The 24,494-nt window shown below is 44.7% G+C and overlaps 1 protein-coding gene across 17 annotated transcripts in view; it reads right to left on the bottom strand.

The window, feature by feature from the left end:
- PACS2 (phosphofurin acidic cluster sorting protein 2) overlaps window positions 1-24,494 on the bottom strand; it is a 45,597-nt gene that overhangs the window by 5,077 nt on the left and 16,026 nt on the right. For 6 of the 17 annotated variants that reach the window (XM_060278076.2, XM_060278077.2, XM_060278078.2 and 3 more), the window contains 11 exons: window positions 22,713-22,831; window positions 21,753-21,894; window positions 20,326-20,430; window positions 18,351-18,457; window positions 14,339-14,493; window positions 12,744-12,854; window positions 10,793-10,901; window positions 8,929-8,961; window positions 6,312-6,354; window positions 5,291-5,333; window positions 1,910-2,045 (listed from right to left, as the gene is read on the bottom strand). In XM_060278076.2, coding sequence (XP_060134059.1) covers window positions 1,910-2,045; window positions 5,291-5,333; window positions 6,312-6,354; window positions 8,929-8,961; window positions 10,793-10,901; window positions 12,744-12,854; window positions 14,339-14,493; window positions 18,351-18,457; window positions 20,326-20,430; window positions 21,753-21,894; window positions 22,713-22,831 — 1,103 coding nt within the window. Of the gene's footprint in view, window positions 1-1,909; window positions 2,074-4,932; window positions 5,164-5,290; window positions 5,334-6,311; window positions 6,355-8,928; window positions 8,962-10,792; window positions 10,902-12,743; window positions 12,855-14,338; window positions 14,494-18,350; window positions 18,458-20,325; window positions 20,431-21,752; window positions 21,895-22,712; window positions 22,832-24,494 lie in introns of those variants that run through there. The other 11 variants (XM_060278079.2, XM_060278083.2, XM_060278087.2 and 8 more) reach the window with 8 other exon arrangements.

Genomic DNA, 24,494 nt, shown 5'->3' with positions numbered 1-24,494 from the left:
AACTCAGGCACACATATTTGGCTGTGGGTTAAACCACTGAGCCTAGGGCTTGCTGATCAGAAGGTCGGCGGTTCGAATCCCTGTGACGGGGTGAGCTCCCGTTGCTTGGTCCCAGCTCCTGCCAACCTAGCAGTTCGAAAGCACGTCAAAGTGCAAGTAGATAAATAGGTATCACTACAGCGGGAAGGTAAATGGCATTTCTGTGTGCTGCTCTGGTTTGCCAGAAGCGGCTTTGTCATGCTGGCCACATGACCTGGAAGCTGTACGCCGGCTCCCTCGGCCAATAATGCGAGATGAGCGCGCAACCCCAGAGTCGGTCATGACTGGACCTAATGGTCAGGGGTCCCTTTACCTTTACTAATGTAACTTTAGACTCAAATGACAACTCGATATTAGAACCTCTTCAAGAATCTTGTGCCATGTTTGTCTTTGCACTGAGGCACCTGGGAACCAGAGTTTGAGGCCTCTTCAGAACCGAGTGTGACTTGCAGGTACACTTCTGTCTTCACAAACAGCGTAAGAAGCAACATGTAGCATATTTTTCAGTTGGACCACATCATATCTAATACCCTGTTTCCCCGAAAATAAGACATACCCATAAAATAAGCCATAGCAGGATTTCTAAGCATTTGCGCAATATAAGCCATACCCCAAAAATAAGACATAGTGATAGGCACAGTTCTGGAGGGCACCAAGGAAGAGGCGAGGCTGGACGCGTGATAAAAATAAGACATCCCATGAAAATAAGTCATAGTGTGTCTTCTTGAGGAAGAATAAATATAAGACAGTGTCTTATTTTCGGGAAAGCACGGTATGTAAAAAGGTAAAGGTAAAGGGACCCCTGACCGTTAGGTCCAGTCACGGACGACACTAGGGTTGCAGCGCTCATCTCACTTTACTGACCGAGCCAGTGTACAGCTTCTGGGTCATGTGGCCAGCATGAGTAAGCCGCTTCTGGCTAACCAGAGCAGTGCATGGAAACACCGTTTACCTTCCCCGCCAGAAAACCTATTTATCTACTTGCATTTTGACGTGCTTTCGAATAGCTAGGTTGGCAGGAGCAGGGACTGAGCAACAGGAGCTCACCCCATTGCGGGGATTCAAACCGCCAACCTTCTGATCAGCAAGTCCTAGGCTCTGTGGTTTAGACGCCACCCGCGTCCCTTTATCTAATATGTAGACCAGTGATGGCGAACCTATGACACGCATAGCCATTTTCGGTGACCGCATGCTGAGACCTCACTTCCAGCCAGTGGGTTGAGTACTCAATCTGTTTCGGGGTGCCGTTCACACCCTCAAAAGTACTCAACCCGAGCGGTGCTTTAGCACACACGTGAAGCGCAGATAGAGTGTTTCTGCGCATGTGTGAAGCGCGCAGAATGCTTCTGCAAACACTTCCGGGTCCGCCAAGTACGCAACCCGAACAGCGTACGCAACCCGAGGTATGACTGTATTTCGAATTACAATTTGAAATATTCCAATTACTATTTTGAATTATTAATTTGATATTGAATTGTATTAATCATTTTGATGATTTTTTTTTGTCGTTTGCTTTATTTAGGTTGTTGTGTTTCATAGTAAAGTGATTGTAATGTTTTTCACCTCAGGAAAAACTTGAGTTAATGTCTGAAGGTTGCTGGCGTGACCTAGTGTCAAAAACAGGTGCAAGGCGCTGTAGAGGTAGGATCTATCAGGAAGACCTGCTGAAGTAAACAACTAAATATTGTTTTGTGGGGGGTGGGGGAGAGAGATTTAATTTTCAGAAAGGTATTGCATAGGCTGAGATGAAAGAGAATATGAGCAAATCACAAGGATAAACTGGCAATTCAAGGTCCTCATATAAAGGGGGTGTTACTTCTTCTTCCGTATTTTGTAAGAGAAGTAAGAGAAAAGGCAGAAGGTGCTTTACCTGGAGGAAGCAAAGGTGCCTGTGATCGATGGGGAGGAGGGTGGGGTGGGAGAAGATTCCTTCAGAGCAGGAGACACAGAAGGTGGGGTTGAGGAAAGGACACTTGAACTGCAGGGAGCAGCGTCATCCGAGTCACCTTTAAAAACAGGATTCAAATGGTTGGTCTGCAGACAACAAAGACCACTTTAAGCATCACATGGCAAACAACGACCTTTACAGGATAGAAAGAAGGCAGGCGAGATGCGACAGACATATCAGCAGAACAAGAGATGCAGAGAAAGCAAAGCTACGGCCCCTCCAAAGACAAAAGTTAGAATAAAAGTAGCGTGGAAAACCTCTGCGCCTGGCAGACCTAAGGGAAGCCATGATAAGTAGGTTAGTAGCATGGATTACTTTCCTAGAGGCAAAACTGAGGACCGCATCAGTTATGGTTACAATCATTCCAGATCAATCACCTGGAACTGTTACAAGGAGGAACATTGAGTTTAATTTTTTAAAATGGTAAATAAAATACAAGTGGAATAACAACGAGGAAAGTTCTAAAGCAAAATGGGAAAAAAATATGTAAAAGTTATTCAGGTACTAATTTCCTTTGTCTTCATAGAGGAACGGAATTGTAATATCGGAAGGATAATTTAGTCCAACCCCCTGCAAAAGAGGAATCTTTTCGCCCAGTGTGAGGCTTGGACCCACAACCCTGAGATTAAGATTCTGAGGTGCTACCAACTGAGTAACAGGTACAGTGGTACCTCTACTTACGAATAACTCTACTTACGAATGTTTCTACTTACGAATGGAGCTCCGTCCTCCATCTTGGATGCGGTTTAGATAGGATTTTTTCTACTTATGAATTTTTAGATAGGGTTGCTTCGACTTACGATTTTTTTCTCCCAATGCATCCCTATGGGATTCGGCTTACAAATTTTTTCGACTTACGAATGTGCGTTCGGAACGCATTAAATTCGTAAGTAGAGGTACCACTGTATTACAAAGGAGCAAACAAAATGACACATCACAGCAAGGTGGAAGCCAGCATTGCCAGGTCCCTCAGCCAGAGAAGGACGAGGTGCAGAGGACCCTTCTGCCTCAGAAAGAGCAGCTGGTTTCAGCCACCGGTTACCCTAAGACTGCAGCCCACCCCTCAAGGAGAGCCCATCCTCCTTTCCCTGGGCCAGGGAAGACGAAGCTGCTGCGGTGCTCACTTTCTCCTCCTCCTCTCTTTTGCCATCATGCCTATTACAAAACAAGCCTGTGAGAATGAGCTATCTTAATATTAGTTAAGCACTTAGAAAATGTTAGGCACTTATTAATTAATATATGATATTATGCTTTATTATTATCAGTGATGATAGTCGTAGTAGTAATACAGTGGTACCTAGGTTTACGAACACCTCGGTTTACGAATTTTCGGTTTACGAACACTCCTAACCCGGAGGTTAGTAAACCAAGGTGCCCGAAGCCTACTGAGCGTCCGATGCCTTCGGGGAGGCCGGGCCTTTGCTCCGATGCCTCCCAGAGGCCGGGGAGCACTTCCACGACTGGGCTGCAGCCACGGAAGTGCTCCGTTAAATTGCTGCTTTAGGGGTTTTTTTCATCGTCTAGAACGGATTAATCCACTTTCCATTACTTTCAATGGGAAAGTTTGCTTCGGTTTATGAACAGACTTCCAGAACCAATTGTGTTCATAAACCGAGGTACCACTGTACTGTAATATTGACAATGGCAGAAGAATTTAGAGGATCTAGATGAGACTGGGGGAAGTAGAAAAATGGAGTAGCGATTTCTTTAAAAATGTTAATTTTGTAATTTTCCACAATCCTTTTTATGAAGGTCTGTTCAGTATCTTATTTTATTGAACTTGAAGTACACATATTACAACACACACAGAGGGGAGGAAGAAAACTAATGTGAATAAGAAAGCTTATAACGAAAATGAAGTTATACCCTCCCAAATTACTCACAAGTCAGGTTAGTGTATCTTTCCAAAGGAATGGAATAAATGATAATAAATCCCTGATTTAGCTTTGCTGATGTAGGGGATCCTGCAGAGCTTTCATCCCCATTTGCTCACGCAAAGCTGACATGGAGGTTAAATTGCATTGTCTTTATTGAGCATCTGATTGGTTTTCGGGGTGGTTCTATGGCAGGGAGCATACATTCTGCTTTCCTTCTGATTTGCTTGAGGATGTTTGTGAGGGATTAGTGGAAGAGACAGTACAAAGTGAGCTTGTGACTTCTGGAGAAGAGCTGTTCGCTTGCCTGAGCTGTTTGGTGTGTGTTTTGCTGTGCTCTGCTTCAGCACATGGTCTGAGGGGGACGGCTAGTGCTGAGAGGAAGTTAGTCAGGGGTCTACGGAGAGCCATGTGGATAAAAAATGATACCGTACTGCCAGAAACAGCATTCAACATATAGCAAGGGACTATGAGACTCTGGGTAGGAAGGTGAAAGACCTCGTGCAAGCAATGGAGTGAGGTCAGTGGACTAGGGAGACTACACTAGTCCCCTAAACGTTCTCGGTAAATTAATAATAATAATAATAATAATAATAATAATAATAATAATAATAAATTTTTATTTATACCCCGCCCTCCCCAGTCAAAACCGGGCTCAGGGCAGCTCACACCAATAAAATTACAATAAAACATAAAAAGCAATTAATTCAAAATACAGATTAAAATACAGTATTAGAATTTAAAATGCAGCCTCATTTTAAGTAGTCCATAAATCCAAGCCATGAGGGAGGAAAACACAGGGGTCAGACTAAGTCCAACCCAAAGGCCAGGCGGAACAGCTCTGTCTTGCAGGCCCTGCGGAAAGATGAAAAATCCCGCAGGGCCCTGGTCTCCTGTGAAAGAGCGTTCCACCAAGTTGGGGCCAATACTGAAAAGGCCCTGGCCCTAGTAGCCACCTTATGGCTCGGGATCTCCAGAATATTGTTGTTTGTGGACCTTAAGGTCCTCCGTGGGGCATACCAGGAGAGGCGGTCCCGTAGGTACGAGGGTCCCAAGCCGCAAATTAGAGTATTAAAGTATTAAAGTCTGATGCCTCCTTCCCAAAACCCGGGAAGCTTTTGCCCGCTTAGGGAGGGAGATGTGATGCTCCGATGCGCTCTTGCCAAGGCAGAAGGGCTCCAGCATCTGCACACCTTCCAGCTTGTCAAAACCCTTCTTCAACTGTGGTGCTCAGAACTGGTTGCAGAACAGAGCTGAGACCATTGCTTCCCTTGATCTGGACAATATACTTCTGTTGCAGCACTATTAATAAAATACAATTGAAAAACAGACACCTGGGAATCTCTTGGACTATAGTCAGACTACTGGCCTCCAAGGTCCATGCCATGCTTTAGTGAGAAATTATAACATTGTTGAAAGTTCTTATTACCTGAAGTTGCAGAGGACTGTTCAACTATTCCAACCTTTACCACCTGAAGGAAGAAAAACATTTTACATACTGTAGAACTATTAGCTCTGCAATGACAGTTTAATCAGTTTCTGTACCCATTGAAAAACAGATGAGTTTGTCATTGAGGGGCTCTAAAAATAGAAGAGTTTTGGGGGTGGGAAATGTATCCCCACTGACTTGCTAATCAGGCTAACGTTAACCATTTTGTGGGAGGTGGGGTATTATCGGTTTGTTTTTGTTTTATTCTGTATTTTGTGTTTTCATCTTGAATTTTAATTTTGCAAACTACACTGCAATCTTCAGGTGAAGGGCAGTATATGAATTCAATAAATAAAAAAGTAGAATAAATAAAATTGGTTACCTGCACTGAGGTCAAAGCACAGTACAGTAAATGGGAAGCATCAGTCCTGCAGTATCCAAGGAAATGTTGCAATTGTTCTTCATGGGACACAAGGTTCAATGTGTGCATGCGCATGTACTGTGTTTCTCCAAAAATAAGACCCCGTCTTATATTTATTTTTCCTCAAAAAAAAACCAAACACACACGGTGGCTTATTTTCAGGGGATGTCTTATTTTTTTAATTACGTATGGCAAGGTTAAACTGCCTATCACTATGGCTTATTTGGGGGGGTATGGCTTATTTTTGGGTATGGCTTATTTTCGGAGAAACACGGTAGAACTGGATCAGAGTTTCAGAGTGAGGGCAATACAGCTTTGGTTGCATAATGTAGCCAAATATGATTGACTATGTAGCTCCACAACATCAGGATATTAACTAACATGATCTGTAATTAGGAAGGAAAAGGTCTTCTTCGGATTTGTTAAAAACTGTGCTGCTGCCACAGATTGTGGATGTAACAGCTGTAAACAGGCATTAAAAATGTGGAAAGATGGGGATTGGGGGGGTTGTTGTAATCTCTGAAAGCACACTTTTCACCATGAAAATATTTGGGGATGAAAATTTGTCAGAGTTATTAATGGGGGGGAAATACTACTCACTCCAACAAAAGGGATGAACTTCTGAGCAGATTCTTCATCTGGGCTAAAAAGATCAGAGAATCATGATCATTTCAAAAGCCAGCAGCTGGAAATTTTCTTAGTGTTACTATCAAGCATGCAGTGGTTGCAAAAAACATGCAAGCATAGACGTCTGTATATGCCCAGAATAATTCTTCTGCTGCAAACCCATGCAGAATGAAATTTAGCCGGCACACAGACATGTGCACACAAGCATGCACAGACACACCCTACACTCGTAAAAACAGCACACTTGTCCTTACTTTGACACTTGTGTGGTTAGAGCAACATGATTTAACATAAAGAGAAAGTTTATTCAAATAATATATAAAAGAGGTGACTAACAGTATATATATGTCATGTTGAATTGCCCATTACAAGCAAATATTATGCATTTTGTGATGTAAAACTAGGTACCATTTACTTATTTTATTGTATTTTATTTATTATATTCATATACTGCCCTTCATCACAAGATCTCAGGGCAGTTTACAGAGTAAAATACAATATAAAAACACAAGTTTTGAAAGAAAAACCACAGAAGAAAGAACCCCACCCCTTCCCACAGAAACATTTTAAAGGCTGTAGAATATTAATCAGCCCAAGGCCTGGTTGAAGAGGAACATTTTCCCCAGGCACCTAAAATATAAATAATGAAGGCGCCCAGTGAGCCTCCCTGGAGAGAGCATTCATTCCACAAGCGGGGAGCCACTGCAGAGAAGGCCCGTCATGTGGAAGAAGGACCTCGGAGAATGAACACAAGAGTCTGGGATGGTTTATATGAGGAGAGGCAATCCTTCAGGTAACCTAATAACACAAAATTCCAATCCAATCCATGTGTCCAGATCATGTATCTCCACTTAATACAACTGTTAAAAATTGCAGCAAGTGCACGGCTTATTTATCTAAAGCTTATACTGTTGGATTTTTTGAATAGTCAAGTTACTTTAGAGCCGGTCTAATGTAAATACTGTCTGTTTAAGAGAAACAGGTGCCGGTGTTTCTGTTAATTGCTCACAGGCGTGAGCTCTGCTCCTTGTATATAAGGCTCTGGCAGAAAGCCTTCTGCATCTCTTAGTTAGATCTCTCAGTTTGATTTATCTCTTAGTTAATCTCTTAGTAGATCACTCTCTCAGTAGAATGTATCTCTCAGTTAAATATCTCTCAGTGTGATTTAATTCTCAGTTTAAGAGATTCCCAGTTGAATCTTAGTATGAGAGTTGCTTAGTTATAAAGCTAGTTTGCTGTTAATTCTTGGGTAGTTTAATGGGAGTTATGTGGGAGTTTGTGGAAGGTTTGGAATGTTTTGAAGGTTGGAATGTGGGTAGATAAAGTTGCTAAGAGAGAAAGCATTTATCTTTAGTTTAAAGTCTCTTTAAAGTCAGTTTGTTTTTCAGTTAAAGAAACCCAATCGTTTGTATTTTCATCTGTATACTTTTACAAGTAAAAGACCTCAAAATAGACCTACCGGTAAGTAATTATGGCATATCCAAAACCATTGATAGACTTTACTTGGGGCAAGAAAAAGCCTAGCATATCTGAGGACAATAAAAATGGAGGGTTGTCTTCCCCCTCTATATCTAAATACTATGATGCAGCAATGTGAGCACATTTACTATCATGGGACTCACTCAGATCATTTAACTGAACTGGAACAGAATAATGGTCCATTTTAGGGGCCATTTAATATGAACAGGTGCCCCACGATAGCTCCAGATTTGTCTACAGTGTCTATGTCCCCACCTTTTTCAAGACTTTGCTTTCTTTCATTTCCACATTTGCTTTCGTTGCCTAATAATATGGATTTCCAAAAACCCAGTCAAACCAATACAAGCTGGAATTTTCCAATAGAAAGAATTCCCAGGCTCCATTCTTGTTTATGGAGCTCTAAAAATTCTCTCTCTCTTCCAAATCAATTTAATATTGCTAAAGTGAAGATGAAACAAAACCATTATTACTACAAGATAATAGCATAGCAATTCCTAAAGCAAGAGGAGGAGGAGGAGGAGGAGGAGGAGGAGGAGGAGGAGGAGGAAGAAGAGCAGGTGCCAACCTCTTCATCCCCAGCATTTAGGCTAATGTCCACCAATGAGACAAGGGGCTGATGATTTTGGAGTTCCCATGGCCACTGCTTTCCAGAGAAATGCAACTTAGTGTGTCTTCCAAAGACGGCAAGCTAAGCAGCATGCAGAATGGTCCTAGCCATACCAGCTTCCTTAGCACAATTGCTATAGCATATGCAGAGAGGGAGGGAGTATGTGAATTGGGGGGGGGAGTTGTGTGGGCTATTTCAGAACTTGCTGAGCTAAATAACCAGCCAGCATGCATTGAAGTGCATTAGCACTAACTTACGGAATGACCTATACAAACTTTACCCCAACAATCTGTTCTGTGTTTGTGGAGGTCATTCTTGAGTAAATGCCTTTACTCTTGATGCTTTTGGACAATGTATTCTGCCTCTTCAAATAATGTCAAAAGCAGCAAATGCATATATATATATTATACATTCTAGGCTTATAAATACCATGAAGGTGGTGAAAGATCAGCAAAGGAAGAAAAAAATATAGGATAACAGAGGGTGATCTAGACAGACAAGTACCTTATATTAAATTCAAAATGAAAGTTCTTTTTCCTTTTCAGAAGCAATCAAAAGAAAAATAAACAAATTATTATACTTGTAGAGACAAATGAAATGTTAGCACTGGATCCCAGTGGGTTGGAAGTCACAACAGAGCCAATCCTCCCTAAATTTCCACTGCTATGGCTGCCTTGCTGCAGGTCCTCCCCATTCTGACAATAACCCAGTTCTCTTTTGGGGGGGGGCAGTGCGTGGAGAGGAGCTGCAGTGTCGCCTCCTCTCATGTGGTCCCATCTCACATGATCATGGTAGTGTGGGAAAGCTCAGCGCTGCTGCAAGTCCCATTCTGCTGAGTGACAGGCATCTCCCACCTTGATAAGTACTATCAGGAACAGCTTTTGGATAGACGAGTGAGACTGCGGCCAGACCTTTGGTAGGCAAGCACCTTTCCTAGTTACGTTAACTGATAACCCGTTTTTAAATCGCCCCTTCGCAAAGGGTATGGTTATAGATACCGGTAGCAATGATAACTCGATTCACCTTTTCAAACGTTAAACAAGCCCAAATGGATTTGCATTCAGTCTGATGTGCTTATGGAATTGTAGAATTGTGCAGATTTTAAGGGACCCCGAGGGTCATCCATTCTAACCCCTGCAACGCAGTGCTGGTTGCCTTTGATTTTCTACACCAGGCTTTTGGGGTTCTTTTTTTCTTATGTTAAGCTTTATTCTTTGTTGGGGGAGGCATGCTATCAATTTCCAAGGAAGTGAAGTACCGTGTTTCTCCTAAAATAAGACACGTCTTATATTTATTTTTCCTCCCAAAAAACACACCACGGCTTATTTTCAGGGGATGTCTTTTTTTTTTTTTTTGGTGTCTTTGCGGAGGGGGGAGAGACGGAGCGAGGCGAAACGGTGTGTGTGTGTGCACCTGGGTAAGGAAAAGGGGACTTCTCCCTCGCGCGCACGCACGCACAAGAGCACCAGAAGAGTGCTCTTCGCGCTGCACTGTGCTCCCCGAAGCAGCAGCACGAAGAGCCCGGTGAGAGGCAGCTGCGGCTGCAGGTGAAGCCCGGGATCTGCGTGGGCGACTGGGGGTGAATGCACTGAGCGCTGCGGCGGTAGCGAAGAGGCGCCCGATCAGCTGAGAAGCGGGCTGATCGGGCGCCTCTTCGCCACCGCCGCAGCGCTCAGTGCGTTTGCCCCCAGTCGCCCACGCAGATCCCGGGCTTCACCTGCAGCCGCAGCTGCCTCTCACCAGGCTCTTCGCGCTGCGCTGCGCTCCCCGAAGCGGCTCCCACCCCCGGCTTATTTTCGGGGGATGTCTTATATTTATACTACTACTTAAAAGCCTGGCATGGCTTATTTTTGAGGACCGTCTTATTTTAGGAGAAACACGGTAGAAACATATAAAAATAAAATAAAATAATTGTCTAATAGCACCTTAGAGACCAACTAAGTTTGTTCTTGGTATGATCTTTTGTGTCTATGCACACTTCTTCAGATACACTGAAACAGAAGTCACCAGATCCTTATATATAATGAGGTGGGGAGGGGTATTACTTCCGATGTTGTTAAAGTAACATGAGAAGCCTGGAGCAACATGCGTTGTGCAGCTGAAAAGCTCTTCATGTTATACAGATGGCACAGGACCAAATGGCAATGCCAAGATTCCCACACTACCAAGCCAACACAAGGGCCTAGCTGCCTTTCTGCAACATCACTTGGGCTGCATTCAAAGTACAAATATTTCCGCAGACAGTACTTTGCTTTGAACTGATTATTATCGAAAGTGCTATCGACTGGCTTATCCTACTGGGAAGTGTCGTCCAGCTGCCAGGATTTCCTGGCTACCAAGGAGAAGTTGCTTTTCCGTAACAATGTACCTTTTCCGCTTGTATGTCAACATGGCTTCTGCAATGGGCAACTGGTGGGCACAGTTTGCTCCCACTAGGTACTGAGTTATTCTGGAGACAATATCAGGCGGTTCCTGGACTGAAACAGAGAGAGAGAGAGAGAGAGAGAGAGAGAGAGAGAGAGAGAGAGAGAGAGAGAGAGAGAAGCATGACGACCATTTGCCATGCATTTGGAAGGAACTGCAAGTCCATCCATCCATTCATCCACCCAATTTATACCCCACCCTTCCTCCTGAAGGGGCCCAGAGTGGCAAGAACTGCTTGCTAGATCTACCTACTCCCAACTTTTCTGTTTCCAACAGCAACCAGCAACCAGAGACATAAGGAGGGCATCATGGTGATGACTGTTCTGATCTTTGTATACAACACATCCATAGAGCATTTTTCCCTCAAATAAAGCTCTTTTTCACATTTACTTTTTAAAATATGGTCATGTAACCTCCAATGGCCTTATTTTTTTCTGTACCAGCTTAAGAGTGTCGTGACATGGCATCTGTTACCCGAATTCAACAGGGTAGAATGGCAGATACCAACCACAGCTGCCTTCTCCCAGCTCCAGGTGGGAGGACGTGAGATACTATTAGACTCTAAAAGGAAAATTCAACAGCTGAATACAATATTCTTAACTCAAGGAGAATCAAACCAAATTTGTGGAAATTTGTGGAATTGTGGGAAGGAATCAGCATATCTTTGATGCCTCCAGTGCTGTTACGAACGGACACTGGAAACTGGGAAGGCAGAAGATCCAGAAAGCAAAGCACAGAAATTGCATCAAAATAAAAAAATTCCTTCAGTAGCACCTTAAAGACCAACTAAGTTTTTATTTTGGTATGAGCTTTCGTGTGCATGCACACTTCGTCAGATACACTGAAATAGAAGTCACCAGACCCTTATGTATATTCAGAGGGTGGGGGTGGGGGTGGGAATGGGTGATGGGCTGATAGGAGTGGTAAACCTGTTGATGACTGTTAACGACTGTTAATGACTGCAATTGGTCTTGCGGGGGGGGGAGTAAGGGCTGAGGTGCTAAGGAAAGCTTGATCATGTATAATGAGATAAGAATCCTATGTCTCTGTTCATTCCAGGTGGCTCCATGGTTTTAAGCTTGCTAATGAGTTGCAATTCAGCAACTTCTCTTTCCAGTCTGTTTCTGAAATTTTTCTGTAATAAAACAGCTGCTTTGAGATCTTGTATAGAATGTCCTGGGAGACACAGAAATTGCCTTACTGTGAAATTCTGTTTTCAGAGGATGCCTTAAGGCAGGCATCCCCAAACTGCGGCCCTCCAGATGTTTTGGCCTACAACTCCCATGATCCCTAGCTAACAAGACCAGTAGCTGGGGAAGATGGGAATTGTAGTCCAAAACATCTGGAGGGCCGAAGTTTGCCTGCCTTAGGGCATTGCCACTAATGAGATGCTGCCTCCTAATGAAGCCAGCAGGCTCAGTAGGCAATGCTGCTTCCTCGCTGCCCAGACCCTATTGGCAGCAGAAGGCAGCTTCCCTCCAAATGCTGCAACTGAAACAAAAAAGCTGCAGAACCAAACAACCATGCCAATGTGTGAAAGAACAGGGGAACTGCCATACAGAGTGGCAGAAAAGGAGCTGGTCTGTATTCTGCAATGCTCTACATACGGCAGTGGCATAAGCCATAGAGGACCACCCACCATCAACTGGCAGAGACAGGAAAGCAGCACCCCCAGAACACAGAAGGGGGGGGAATACCCTCTGGCACCTGCTAGAAACAGGAATTTGTGGCAAGGAAATTTCATTTTTTTCAGAAGCACCGGAGGGCATGTCCACTAATGGGACACAGCAGGTATTAGTGGCAATGCCCCCCAGTAGCCTCCAGGAAACAATTATTCTTTTTCAAAGTCATCAGTTCAGGCAACCTTATGCAAATAAGTATTAAGACAGCCTCACCAGCATTTTGTGCTTCGAGTTTGTTAAATAAATCTTTCCAGGACAAATCTTGGAAGAAGTAGTTATACTGACAATCAACGGAACCCAGATACTTTGCCACCGGATGACAACCTATAAATAACACAAAGAAATAAATATGTTCTGTATGGCAGATGCACATTAGCAGTCCAGAATATATTACGTTTATACCCCTTTGGTGGTCAGAAGAAAGGAAATCCCAACTTATTGCCTTCAGGGTGAAGATGTGCTCAAAATTGTGAAAAGTCGCTGAAATTTAGTTTCTTCTTCCTCTTCTGGGATGTGAGATGTTCTTAGTGTTTTGAAAAGTAAGCGGTCACAAACAAGGCGGTAGAAACAAAGGTAGAAAATAAAGCAGGACTCTCCTTATTATATACAACTTTGTTATAATAAAAAAAATTGTGGGGCTGGGAGACGTCAGATTACTACAGCATTATATGCTTGCAGCCTGTTGCCCCTATTGAGATTCCTCCTGTAGCATTTTGCACTAGTTGTAGTTTCCAGATGTCTTCAAGGGAAGTTCCATGTGGAGTGAATTACAGTAGTCCAGCTTAGATGTTACCACAGTCTAAGTAACCAAGCCCAGGCTATCCCTATGCAGAAATGGCAGTGGTTGGCACATCAGCACAGGCACTCCTAACCACTGAGCAGGGCCGGCGCCTCCATTTAGGCAAACTAGGCCATGGCCTAGGGTGCCGAAATGGAGGGGGCGCTATTGAGCCTGCCGGCGCCTCCACGCACGTCACCGGAGCCTGGCGGGCGGCTGCTCCCCTGAAAGGGAGGGGGCGCTGGCGAGCCTGCCCGCCACCTGCCCACACTGCCGGGAGCAATGAGCAAGCGGTGGCGGTGGCAGCGCCTGTAGCTGAAGCCTTCAGCTATGGGCGCTGTTCCTGCCGCTGCCGCCGCTCGCTCACTGCCACCGCCGCTGAAGAGCTCACAGCGTCCCCTCCATAGGCGGGAGGCGCGCGAGCCAAAATGAGAGCTCAGCACCCTCCCGCCTATGGAGGGGACGCAGCGGCGTCAGCAGCGTTGTGCACGCGTCATGACGCATGTGCCGGGGGGGAGGCGCCAGAAGGTGATTTAGCCTAGGGCGCAAAAAGCCCTAGCACCGGCGCTGCCACTGAGGCCAGTTGGCCCTCAAGGAACAACCATGGTTCCGGGAGCATCCCAGACTACGGACCTGCTCCTTCAAGGGGTGTGTGGCCCCATTAAGAACAGGTCATTCTGCCAACTCCTGCACACTGGAACAGTTCACTTATAGCACTTCTGTCTTGCTTAGATTCAGCTTCGATTTGCAATGCACACTGGAAGGAACTATAAATAACCTCCACTCCAGTTGAAGCTCTGACTGCTAGTTATCCTTCCCATTCTGCCACAGAGTTTGGAAGGGGAGTGATAGGAAAGTGCTGGTATTCTAGAGGCTGCCTGTGCTATATTTAATATCCAGCAACCCTGTACAAGAGCATTATAACCAGAGCGGGCGACACAACTTGAACAGACAAACAGTTCCTGTGTTGTGATGTAGTGAGAAAGAGGTTAATTCAAAGGAAGAAGAAAGGACAGAAAAGCTTGCTTACCTACTGGTATGATAAGAAATCTCATGTAGCTGAGCCAGTCTGGGGTTTTGTGAGACAGTTGTTCTACAAAGAGCCTCAGCACAGCACTGAGATAATTCTGGGCTCCCGCAATTGCAATTTTAATTGGATTGGGAGGCTGAGAATTGCAGTTGCAGCTGAAGAGAGAGGAGGGAACATTACTGCTTTTAAATAAAATCCAGAGATTGGTGGGTATTTTAGACCATGTACATTATTAACCTAACTGTAAGTACATACTCATGGCAGAAGGTCAAGGCTGAAAGCAAGTGGGCACTCGGTGACTTTCCTACCAGAGGGCACATTTAAACAAGGGGCTTTCAAATTTGTGCTTTGGTCTCTTAGAAAGTGAGTTACATCAGCCTGGGAATACAGCTTATGAACGAGAAGAGAATCATTCTCCTGGGACTCCTCATAAGGAAGCTGTGCCTGGAGGAAGAACTGTGAGGGGGAGACTCCATCAGGCAAAGCCTCTTTCCACCTGCCTTGCCTCGCCCCCTCCAGCCCTGGGACTCCTCATAAGGAAGCTGTGCCTGGAGGAAGAACTGTGAGGGGGAGACTCCATCAGGCAAAGCCTCTTTCCACCTGCCTTGCCTCGCCCCCTTCGGCCCTGGGACTCCTCATAAGGAAGCTGTGCCTGGAGGAAGAACTGTGAGGGGGAGACTCCATCAGGCAAGGCCTCTTTCCATCTGCCTTGCCTCACCCTCGTCTATATTTTTCAATTTGTATTGTATTGTTTTATGCATTGTGGCTTGCTGTTGTTTTATTGATTATTGTTTTGAAATTATTTATTGTAAATGTTAAGAGTGGGTTTCTGTTTAATTTTCATATGCTGATATTATTCTATACTATTGTAATGATTGCTGAACGTTACGTTATTTGATTGCTTATTTTAAAGCTATGTTTTATTATCATATTTTTGTATTGCATTAGATTGTTATAAGGTTGTTTTGTATTTCATTAGATTCTGTTTCTTCAGCTTGTAAACCGCTTTGAGTATTGTATGATAGAAAGGCGGTATACAAATTAAAAGTGATGATGATGATGATGATGATTCATGTGACTCCCTTTGTCTTTAGTCAAAGGACAGGAGGTTTGTTTAAAAAGATAGAAACTGTGGCAATCATGCCTGCTGTTTTTTGGGTTTGCTTGCTTGTTTTTGCTATGTTTTTGTTCCAACTGTAAGAAAGTTATGATTAATCAGACAGACAGTCTGCAACACTCTTAATTTTGTATGCAAGTCACCTTCAGCACCTTCAGTACGCTAGCTCGGGTGCAGAGCATTTGCTTTGCATGCCAAAGGTTCTGCGTTCAATCCCTGGTACGTCCAGGTAGGGCCGGAAATATCATTGGATTGAAACCCTGGATGGACCAATGGGCTGCCTCCTCCTAGGGTGACTTCCTATGTACAGTACTTGCCAGTATTAGGAAGCTCCCTTAGACCAAGTCACAAAACCGATCCTCCCAGCTCACCAGTGACTCTCTGGGGTTTCAGATTGAACCTGGGACCTTTTGCGTACAGAGCATCGACCGAGTTACAGCCAGGGGGGTGGCCTAAGCGATTGCACTGCCTGAGTGTCAGGGATTGGACTCAAGAGAGCGAGATGGAGGAGGAAGGATGGAGAGAGCGCGCGCACACACACACACACACACACACACCACTCCTTGTCCTAACACTGCAGGAGAAGAGGAATGTAGCTTTGACTTACAGCAGGGGTTTGAGGGAAGTCACAGCTCAGAGATAGATGAACCGAAGAGTTGGGAAGCGTTAGAAGGAGGGAAGGAGACAAAGGCAGGGCAGCCAGCTGACACGCTGGGGAGTATTTCTGACCCCCCTTCTCCCAGAATGCGGCATTTGTTAAGAGTGCAGGAACAAAAGAATCGGAGACATTTGGCCACAAATGGCCTCCGTAAGAGGAGATGCTATTGCTAGGATGGAGGAAGGAGGAGCCCAGTTGGAGCAACGCCATCGTCCAGGCTCACCACGTTCTTCTGTCTCTCGCTATTATCTATGTAAAAACGGCATGTGGGTTTGTTTCCACTTTTCACCAAAACCGCTTGACTGATAGCGTTCAAATTTGCACACAACGTCCCATGCTACCGTGAGATTAATCTTATGAAGTTTGCTAAGACAGATGTCACACCTGTGCAACATAAAACCCCTAAAACCCCGTGTTTCAGAACACACCAAACAGATAAAAGTGCATGCTGGGAAATAGAACGGAGAAGCAGCGTCTCCATTGGCTGCAGACAATCGGTGACATCACAAAATTCCACAGCAACCAACTGAAAACAGGCTTTTTGCAGCAACTAGGCAGAGTAGAGGTTTGCAAAATAGAGCTGGGGGCTCCCCTGAGTGGGGGGAGGAGGGGGCAGGAAAGGTCATGGGTCGGGACAGGGTGGGGCCAATCACAGGGATGAGCCCGGGGGTGGGGGGAGGAGTCAAAAGGGGGGCTCTGAGGGCCCATTTAACAGACTAAGCCGCAACAACGTGTGGCAGGGCCAGCTAGTGAATGAATAAACTCATTAAAAAGGACTCCACCTTCTTTTCTCTGCTCTTGCTGCAACCAGGGGAGGAATAACTTTCCCAAAGCCGTAACACTGAGCCACCCCCCCTCCTCCCGCTTCATCTCCCCCTGGCTTCTGCCACCTTTCCACTTCATGGCAGTGGTGGCGGTGGCAGCAACCCCCCCCCCCCAAAAAAAACCACGATTTTGAGTTTTCTGGTTCTTTGCTGCTGGAAGGGCGGCAATGCACCCCCGCCAGTGAACCCTGTGCCCCCCTCTCCTCCCTCCTTTGCTCTAGGAGGAAGCTAAACGGCCCTTCCTCCTAAAGCAAGTCATTCTGGGTGGGGTGGCCACAAAAGTGCCTGTGCCGCGGTCACAGTTTGCTGCGACGGCAAAGGATGTGTTGAGGCTGTTATGTGCTGCAGAAGCTCAGCTCGCCACTTACGCCCGTCCCAGAAAACAGCCATCTATGAAGAGCTGTCTTTCTACAGATGTTCCAAGCAGGCTTCTACTCAATACATAATGGTATCTCACCAGGAGATTAGGAAGCTACTTGGGGGGGGGGGGACATTAGCTTACAACGGCATGTTTTAAACCAAATTTCAGACTCTTTATATGGAAATACAAACAATTAAGGGTGGGGGGGAATGCATTCTTGTAGAGGGCAACACAGAAAACGGATACCGACAGAAGTAATTTTGGATTCGGGCAGTAAAAGCAGTGGGGTACCACACAGACTGATGCTTATAGCTAGCAAATTTATGGAAATGAGTTTCATCTGCCTTTCAGTTTGTAGGGAGGCTGGGCCATTCATTATTTTGAGTGCCCAGCTTGCTCAGTGAGCATCCCTCTATGACACGGGTATCTGCCAGGATCTCTGCTGATAAAACAATGAACAGGGTGGCGATACAATGACTACTGCAATACCACAAGTGAGCTCTTTATTACGTTTGCAATTGTTCAAGATAAAAAAAATCTGTTTTGGAAAGAGAAGAAATGAGCACTGGAACCACTGATATATTACAAGTGAGCTCTTTATTTGCTGCGTCTGCCATTGTTTAAGATGAAACCTATTTGGGAAAGAAACTACTTTTGCCATTTTTATGGATATTTACAGAGTGATAGTGTCAACTACAACATCTCTCCTAAGCCTCGCCTTCCCTCCCTGAACATCTGTGGTTGGCCTCACCCATCTGCCTTTATAGAAAATTCAGTTTCTTATGTCTCAGACAGATGCATCGTAAAAACGTTCGCTTGGTAACTTATACATATTGGTGAAATAATGAAGTGGTCTTAGAAAAACATCTCTCTTGCTAGACTTCATCAGGGAAAGTCAACTCAAATTCTCCTTTGGGACAAGAGTTGTGGCCTTATTTTTTTACTGGCAATAAAACTTGGGGCATCTCTGCTGGGCCCATGCACGAGAGTCTGGGACACACACACACATATATATATACACAATATTATTTAAAAAAAAGAAAATAACTTACTATCTCTGTATTCTAGAGACAATGGTGCTGAAAGCTGCCTGGATATCTGCAGAAGAGCATGTGCAGACGATTGGAAGGGCATGCTTTTGCAAGATATCTGAAAGAAACTGAGAATGATATACAAGTGTGTAAAAAAAATGACCTTCTATATATATATATTTTAATGCATTGATTTATTTTAGTTATTTCTGTACTGTCCTTTTAAAAAACACCCCTGGCAATTTACATCATATTTTATTAACATATACTGATTCAAACATGGCCACAGTGGCCAACAATCCTTCAAGCAAACGAGCTTGAGAAAATTGTTGGGGTTCATTAAGGTCTCCTGGAACCCAAGAACTGTAGAGTTGGACGGGACCTCGGGGGTCATTTAGTCCAACCCCCGGCAATGCAGGAACCACAACTAAATAATCCCTAACAGGGGGCCATCCAAACTCTGCCTAAAAGCCTCCAAGGAAGGAGAGTTCCACTGTCAAACAGCTCTTACTGTCAGGAAGTCTCCCCCACTGTTTCTTGTAATTTGAATCCACTGCTTTGGGTCCTAGCTCTAAGGAACACTGGATGCCATTGAGTGGGGCTATCTGTTAAGCACAGCAAAATATGTTGTGAGGACAACAGCTCAAAGCACAGCTCTGTGTTTCAAAATTGTGTCCAGCTGTCGGGGGGGGGGGCACAACGTAGCACAGAGAACCAAGCAGCTAAGTGCATTATAGCTCAGGTGAGTGAGCAAATCTGACCTGAATGTTTTTATATTTATTAACGATTAGGGAATACCAGTGACTATCTCTGCCCTCCTTTGTGTTATGTTCCTGAAGTTTCTTCATTTGGCGAGTGCCAAATAAGTTTCACACCTGCTGCCATCAGATTTCCCTGCGATTCCAGGTTCAAGACCCACCGCGGGTTTGAACGCTATCCAAAAGCGGTTGCAAATTTTGTGACAAAAAATGTAAAGCCGTTTTTACGTAATGAACCAAACCCAGCATGGGCGGACCAAATTTGTAACTGGTACTCTTTAATTTGTGTGTAAATTATCTAGTGAGCAGAATAGCAGCCAAGTTTGCAAAGCCGTTGGGCTACACCTCCATCGCTCTGCCCGGACACTGAGGTCCAGTGCCGAGGGCCTTCTGGCGGTTCCCTCGCTGCGAGAAGCCAAGTTACAGGGAACCAGGCAGAGGGCCTTCTCGGTAGTGGCACCCACCCTGTGGAACGCCCTCCCACTAGATGTCAAAAAGAAAAACAACTACCAGACTTTTAGAGGACTTCTGAAGGCAGCCCTGTTTAGGGAAGCTTTTAATCTTTAAGAAATTAGTGTATTTTAATATTTCTGTTGGAAGCCGCCCAAAGTGGCTGGGGAAACCCAGCCAGATGGGTGGGGTATAAATAATAATAATAATAATAATATATTATTATTATTATTATTATTATTATTATTATTATTATTATTACTCAGGATAGCAAACATCCAAGGAGGCTGCCTTAGAAGTGCTGCAATTGAAGCGCCATGAATGGGCAACACATGGGTGGTAAATTAAGTTCAACAAATGTGCAGCTGTAATCCTAACCCTACTTAACTGAGAGTAATATCTACTGAATTCAGAAGGGCTTGCTTCTGAGTAGGTATGGTTAGGATTGCCCTGTAAATGTACTGATGCAGAAGGAATCAAAAAAATTGCAACAAGAACTCGGGTGACTAACCAGAAGGAATAAATTAGAATAGCTCGGCATTTGGCAGCATGAAAAGGGAAAATTCTATTTCACAAGGGACTGAAAGTAAAATTGCCAGTATTGCAAAGACCTCATACAAATCTAGGATACAGCCATACTTGGAAAACTGTGTGCCATTCTGGCCACTCCATTTCAAAAAGGGCAACCAAATGATCTGGGGACTGGAACATTTAAGGGTCTGTCTACAGTTGGCCCTTTGTGATTTAAGCTAAAATGACTATGTACTTATCACTCCAAATCTCCTTACCTGTCCTTGCCAGTCAGAGGTATTGATCAGAATGATATTTTCTGGTAGCTGATCATCTGAGATCAAGATGTGATTCAACTGGTCGTACACAGTTTTCCTAGGGATCTGTAAATAAATGAAAGCAGCCCTTAAGATTCCTCATTTATTAGAACAAGCTTCATTGCCCAGCTATTTAATGCTCAATCTAAATCACTGCCACAATCTTATGGTTTTTTTTTCTTTAGCCCATTGAGCTGGGACATCTATGAAGTGATGTCAAATAAATTCCTGTGCACCCAAAATAATTGGCTTGATTCAAACATCTAGGCCAGGCACCCCCAAACTGCGGCCCTCCAGATGTTTTGGCCTACAAGTCCCATGATCCCTAGCTAACAGGACCAGTGGTCGGGGAAGATGGGAATTGTAGTCCAAAACATCTGGAGGGCTGAAGTTTGGGGTGCCTGATCTAGGCACACTGTTTTGCCATTTGTCCATAGTTGCCAATTTCTGACTTGCTGAGGATCAAGGTATTATTGAAGACGACTTGAAAACTTCAACTGGTCTAAAATGCAGCAGCTGAATTACTGGCTGGGGTTCCATTTAGATCTCATACAGCCTCTTTTAAATCAGCTGCTTGGTAGCCAGTTCCTTTCTGCACCCAATTCAAGGTGCTCTCACTGGGGTTTAAAACCCTAAATAACTCAGTCCCCCCTCCCCCCAAAAAATCTGAAAGCCTGCCTCCTCCCTGCAGACCACCTTGAGTGCTGAAACCAGCAGAGAAGGCTCAAGCAGTAGCGTCTTAAGGTCATTGGGCGCCCTGGTGCATATCCATCCATCCATTTAAAAAAAGGAAAGCTCCGCTGCAGAGCGGAACAGGGTCCTAGTGCCCCTGCTCCGCTCATTTACCTCTCTCCTCCGAGCGGCGCGGCTGACGGGCGTCCAGGAGGAGGGAAAGGGAGGCCGCCACGCAGCTTCCCCCACTTGCTGGGGCGCCCCTCAGCGCCCCGGGCCACTAGGGCTCAAGGGTTGGTGGCCTGGGAGAGGGCATTCTCTAAGTCTGGCACTTTCATTATATAGTTTCAGGAGAATGCTAAAGACTGGCTTTTCACACATGAGGTGCATGTTTTTAGGACCAGCCTCGTTTTCATGGTTATAAGTGGTTTTGAATATTTTTTTCTGGTTATAAACTGTTCTAAATATTGCTTTTAATGATGTAACCTGCCCTGGGACCTTAGGGTAATGAATGATAAAAAAAACATTCCTTAAAAACAGAGCCTCTTTATTGCACATTCTGGTGCACATGCTGAGAGCTTTTACAAACTCCAGACCTCAAAACTTGGAATCCCCTCCAAAACTATGACAAAGTTTTGAGACGGTTTGGCAGCATGCCCCCAGAACATGAGGAGAAGGAGGAGGAGGCCCCTTTGGCACTGGGCAGCCCATTTCACCTGCAAGCGATGCCTGGTGCCTGGAGAGCGTTCGTTGTCCAGGCTGTTGGCTCTCTCATTCTGCTGCTTAGCGGGCTGCCTTTCCTTCAGAGATGTGCTTCTGCCTCTGCGTCCCAAATGCTTCACTTCCGATCGAAAGGAGCTAAAGGAGAATAGGGGGATCTTTATCAATGGCTCAAATGCTGCTCACTGTATTGCAGCTTTCCTGGGCCAGCAGGAAATATCAATAATATCAATATCAATTAAACCAGCAGGTTAAAGTGCAATTGTTTTTTATTTATCTTTTAAAACTCTATCCTGCCTAGTAATTGAATGAAGCACAAAGCGGTTAACAAATCAACAAGAGCATATATAAAAAAACAATTTCCAATTTAAACACAATCACACAAATATTGATATAAATCTAAATGAGTAACAATTTAGAGAACTGGGCATATTTAGCCTGGTAAAGAGGAGACGGAGAGGACATATGATAGCCATTTTCAAATATCTAAATGGCTGTCACAGGGAAAATGGAGCAAGCACATGTTCTCCTGCTCCAGAAGGAACTGGGACAAATAAAAGAGTTTCAGCTGAGGTATAAATCATTGATAGCTTCACAAATCTCAATACTGGAAGAAAAAAGGAAGTACCACACCTCAGTTTGCGGTTGCTCAATTGTCAGTATATTTCGGCCATGTCCATTTCATTGTTTAGGTATACTTTTGTCTCTTTAATTAATCACTGTACTGGTGATGCTATTAAATATTTTGCAAGCTTACTTTGAATCATATTTTTTTAAAAAAAATTGTTTAGGAAACAGAATGGTCACTAAGGTGCATAACATCTGGAACAGAACACGGGGACTGAAAGCCATGCAAAATGATGCTCAGATGCCATAAGTTAAAAGCTCTTCTGTCTCGAGTTACATCCATACAAGGTAGATTTTGGAGGTGATGTTGCAGCTTATAGACAGGTTACCTGCTGGAAGGAATTATGAGGGATTCTGTCTTTGTCATCCTGCCACTTAGCGGAGCCTTTTCCATGAAGCTATCCAGGGGAGACAGTTCAGTTTCTGTGTCTTCTTGATGTTTATTTTCCTGCAAACAACAAATTACACTGGAGTGGATGTTCTGTGAAAGCCTTTGTACTCTGCCAGCATGTATATATTTAAAAAGTGCCAATAAATAATGGCCATAGCCAGACCAGTGCAAAACATCGTGCAATCCATTATCTATGGATCTATCCCAAACAGTATCATAGATGCTATGAAGCCCCAAGTTGGACTGGCTTCAACATGAACTGCAAAACAGCCACCTTGGCCTGCATTTCTGCTGTAGTCCATATGCCAACAGAGACGCCATTCTATCCCAGGTCTCCAATGTTGCAAAGGCACATGGTATTTGACAAGCTGGGCACTGGATAACAAACTCTCTGCAGCAGAACCCAAAGGTACAAAACATTACTCAGCCAGAGCTCTACGTCACATTCTCAACCCACCCACAAAGCTCATACATACCTCCACTCTCAGCGGGTCAAGGCATTCTCAAGAGCACATTTTACTTCCTCTTTCTAACCCCATAAACCAACCCCACTCCATTCCCATCTCCTAGTAGTAGTAGTAGCAGTGGCTAACAGATTGAGGTTGAATCCTGACAAGACAGAAGTACTGTTCGTGGGGGACAGGAGGCGGGCAGGTGTGGAGGATTCCCTGGTCCTGAATGGGGTAACTGTGCCCCTGAAGGACCAGGTGCGCAGCCTGGGAGTCATTTTGGACTCACAGCTGTCCATGGAGGTGCAAGTCAATTCTGTGCCCAGGGCAGCTGTCTATCAGCTCCACCTGGTACGCAGGCTGAGACCCTACCTGCCTGCAGACTGTCTAGCAAGAGTGGTGCATGCTCTAGTTATCTCCCGCTTGGACTACTGCAATGCACTCTACGTGGGGCTACCCTTGAAGGTGACTCGGAAACTACAACTAATCCAGAATGCGGCAGCTAGACTGGTGACTGGGAACGGCTGCCAGGACCACATAACAACGGTCTTGAAAGACCTACATTGGCTCCCGGTACATTTCCGAGCACAATTCAAAGTGTTGGTGCTGACCTTTAAAGCCCTAAATGGCCTCAGTCCAGTATACCTGAAGGAGCGTCTCCACCTCCATCATTCTGCCCGGACACTGAGGTCCAGCACCGAGGGCCTTCTGGCAGGTCCCTCGTTGCAAGAAGCCAAGTTGCAGGGAAATAGGCAGAGGGCCTTCTCGGTGGTGGCGCCTGCCCTGTGGAACGCCCTCCCATCAGATGTCAAAGAGGAAAACAACTACCAGACTTTTAGAAGACATCTGAAGGCAGCCCTGTTCAGGGAGGCTTTTAATGTTTAATAGATTATTGTGTTTTATTTTTCTGTTGGAAGCCGCCCAGAGTGGCTGGGGAAACCCAGCCAGATAGGCGGGGTATAAATAATAAATTAGTAGTAGTAGTAGTAGTAGTAGTAGTAGTCATAGTAGGAGTAAATTTTATGTACCGCCCTTAATCCAAGGATCTCAGGGCAGTTCACAAGATAAAAATACAGGACAAAAGCAAAAATAGTTAAAACAAAAATAACCCCCACATTTAAAAGGCCTTGGGATATTAATCAGCCAAAGGCCTATTCGATGAGGAACGTTTTCATCTGGCGCCTAAAGATGTACAATGAAGGTGCCAGGCAAGCCTCCCCAGAGAGGGCAGAGGGGGAGCCACCACAGAAAAGACCTGCCCTTGTGTTGCC

This window comes from Zootoca vivipara, chromosome 8, assembly GCF_965207765.1.
Source record: "Zootoca vivipara chromosome 8, rZooViv2.hap1.1, whole genome shotgun sequence".
NCBI classification, from domain to species: domain Eukaryota; kingdom Metazoa; phylum Chordata; class Lepidosauria; order Squamata; family Lacertidae; genus Zootoca; species Zootoca vivipara.
The sequence above is the reverse complement of the archived record's forward strand: the minus strand, read 5'-3'. Positions and strand labels throughout refer to the sequence as shown.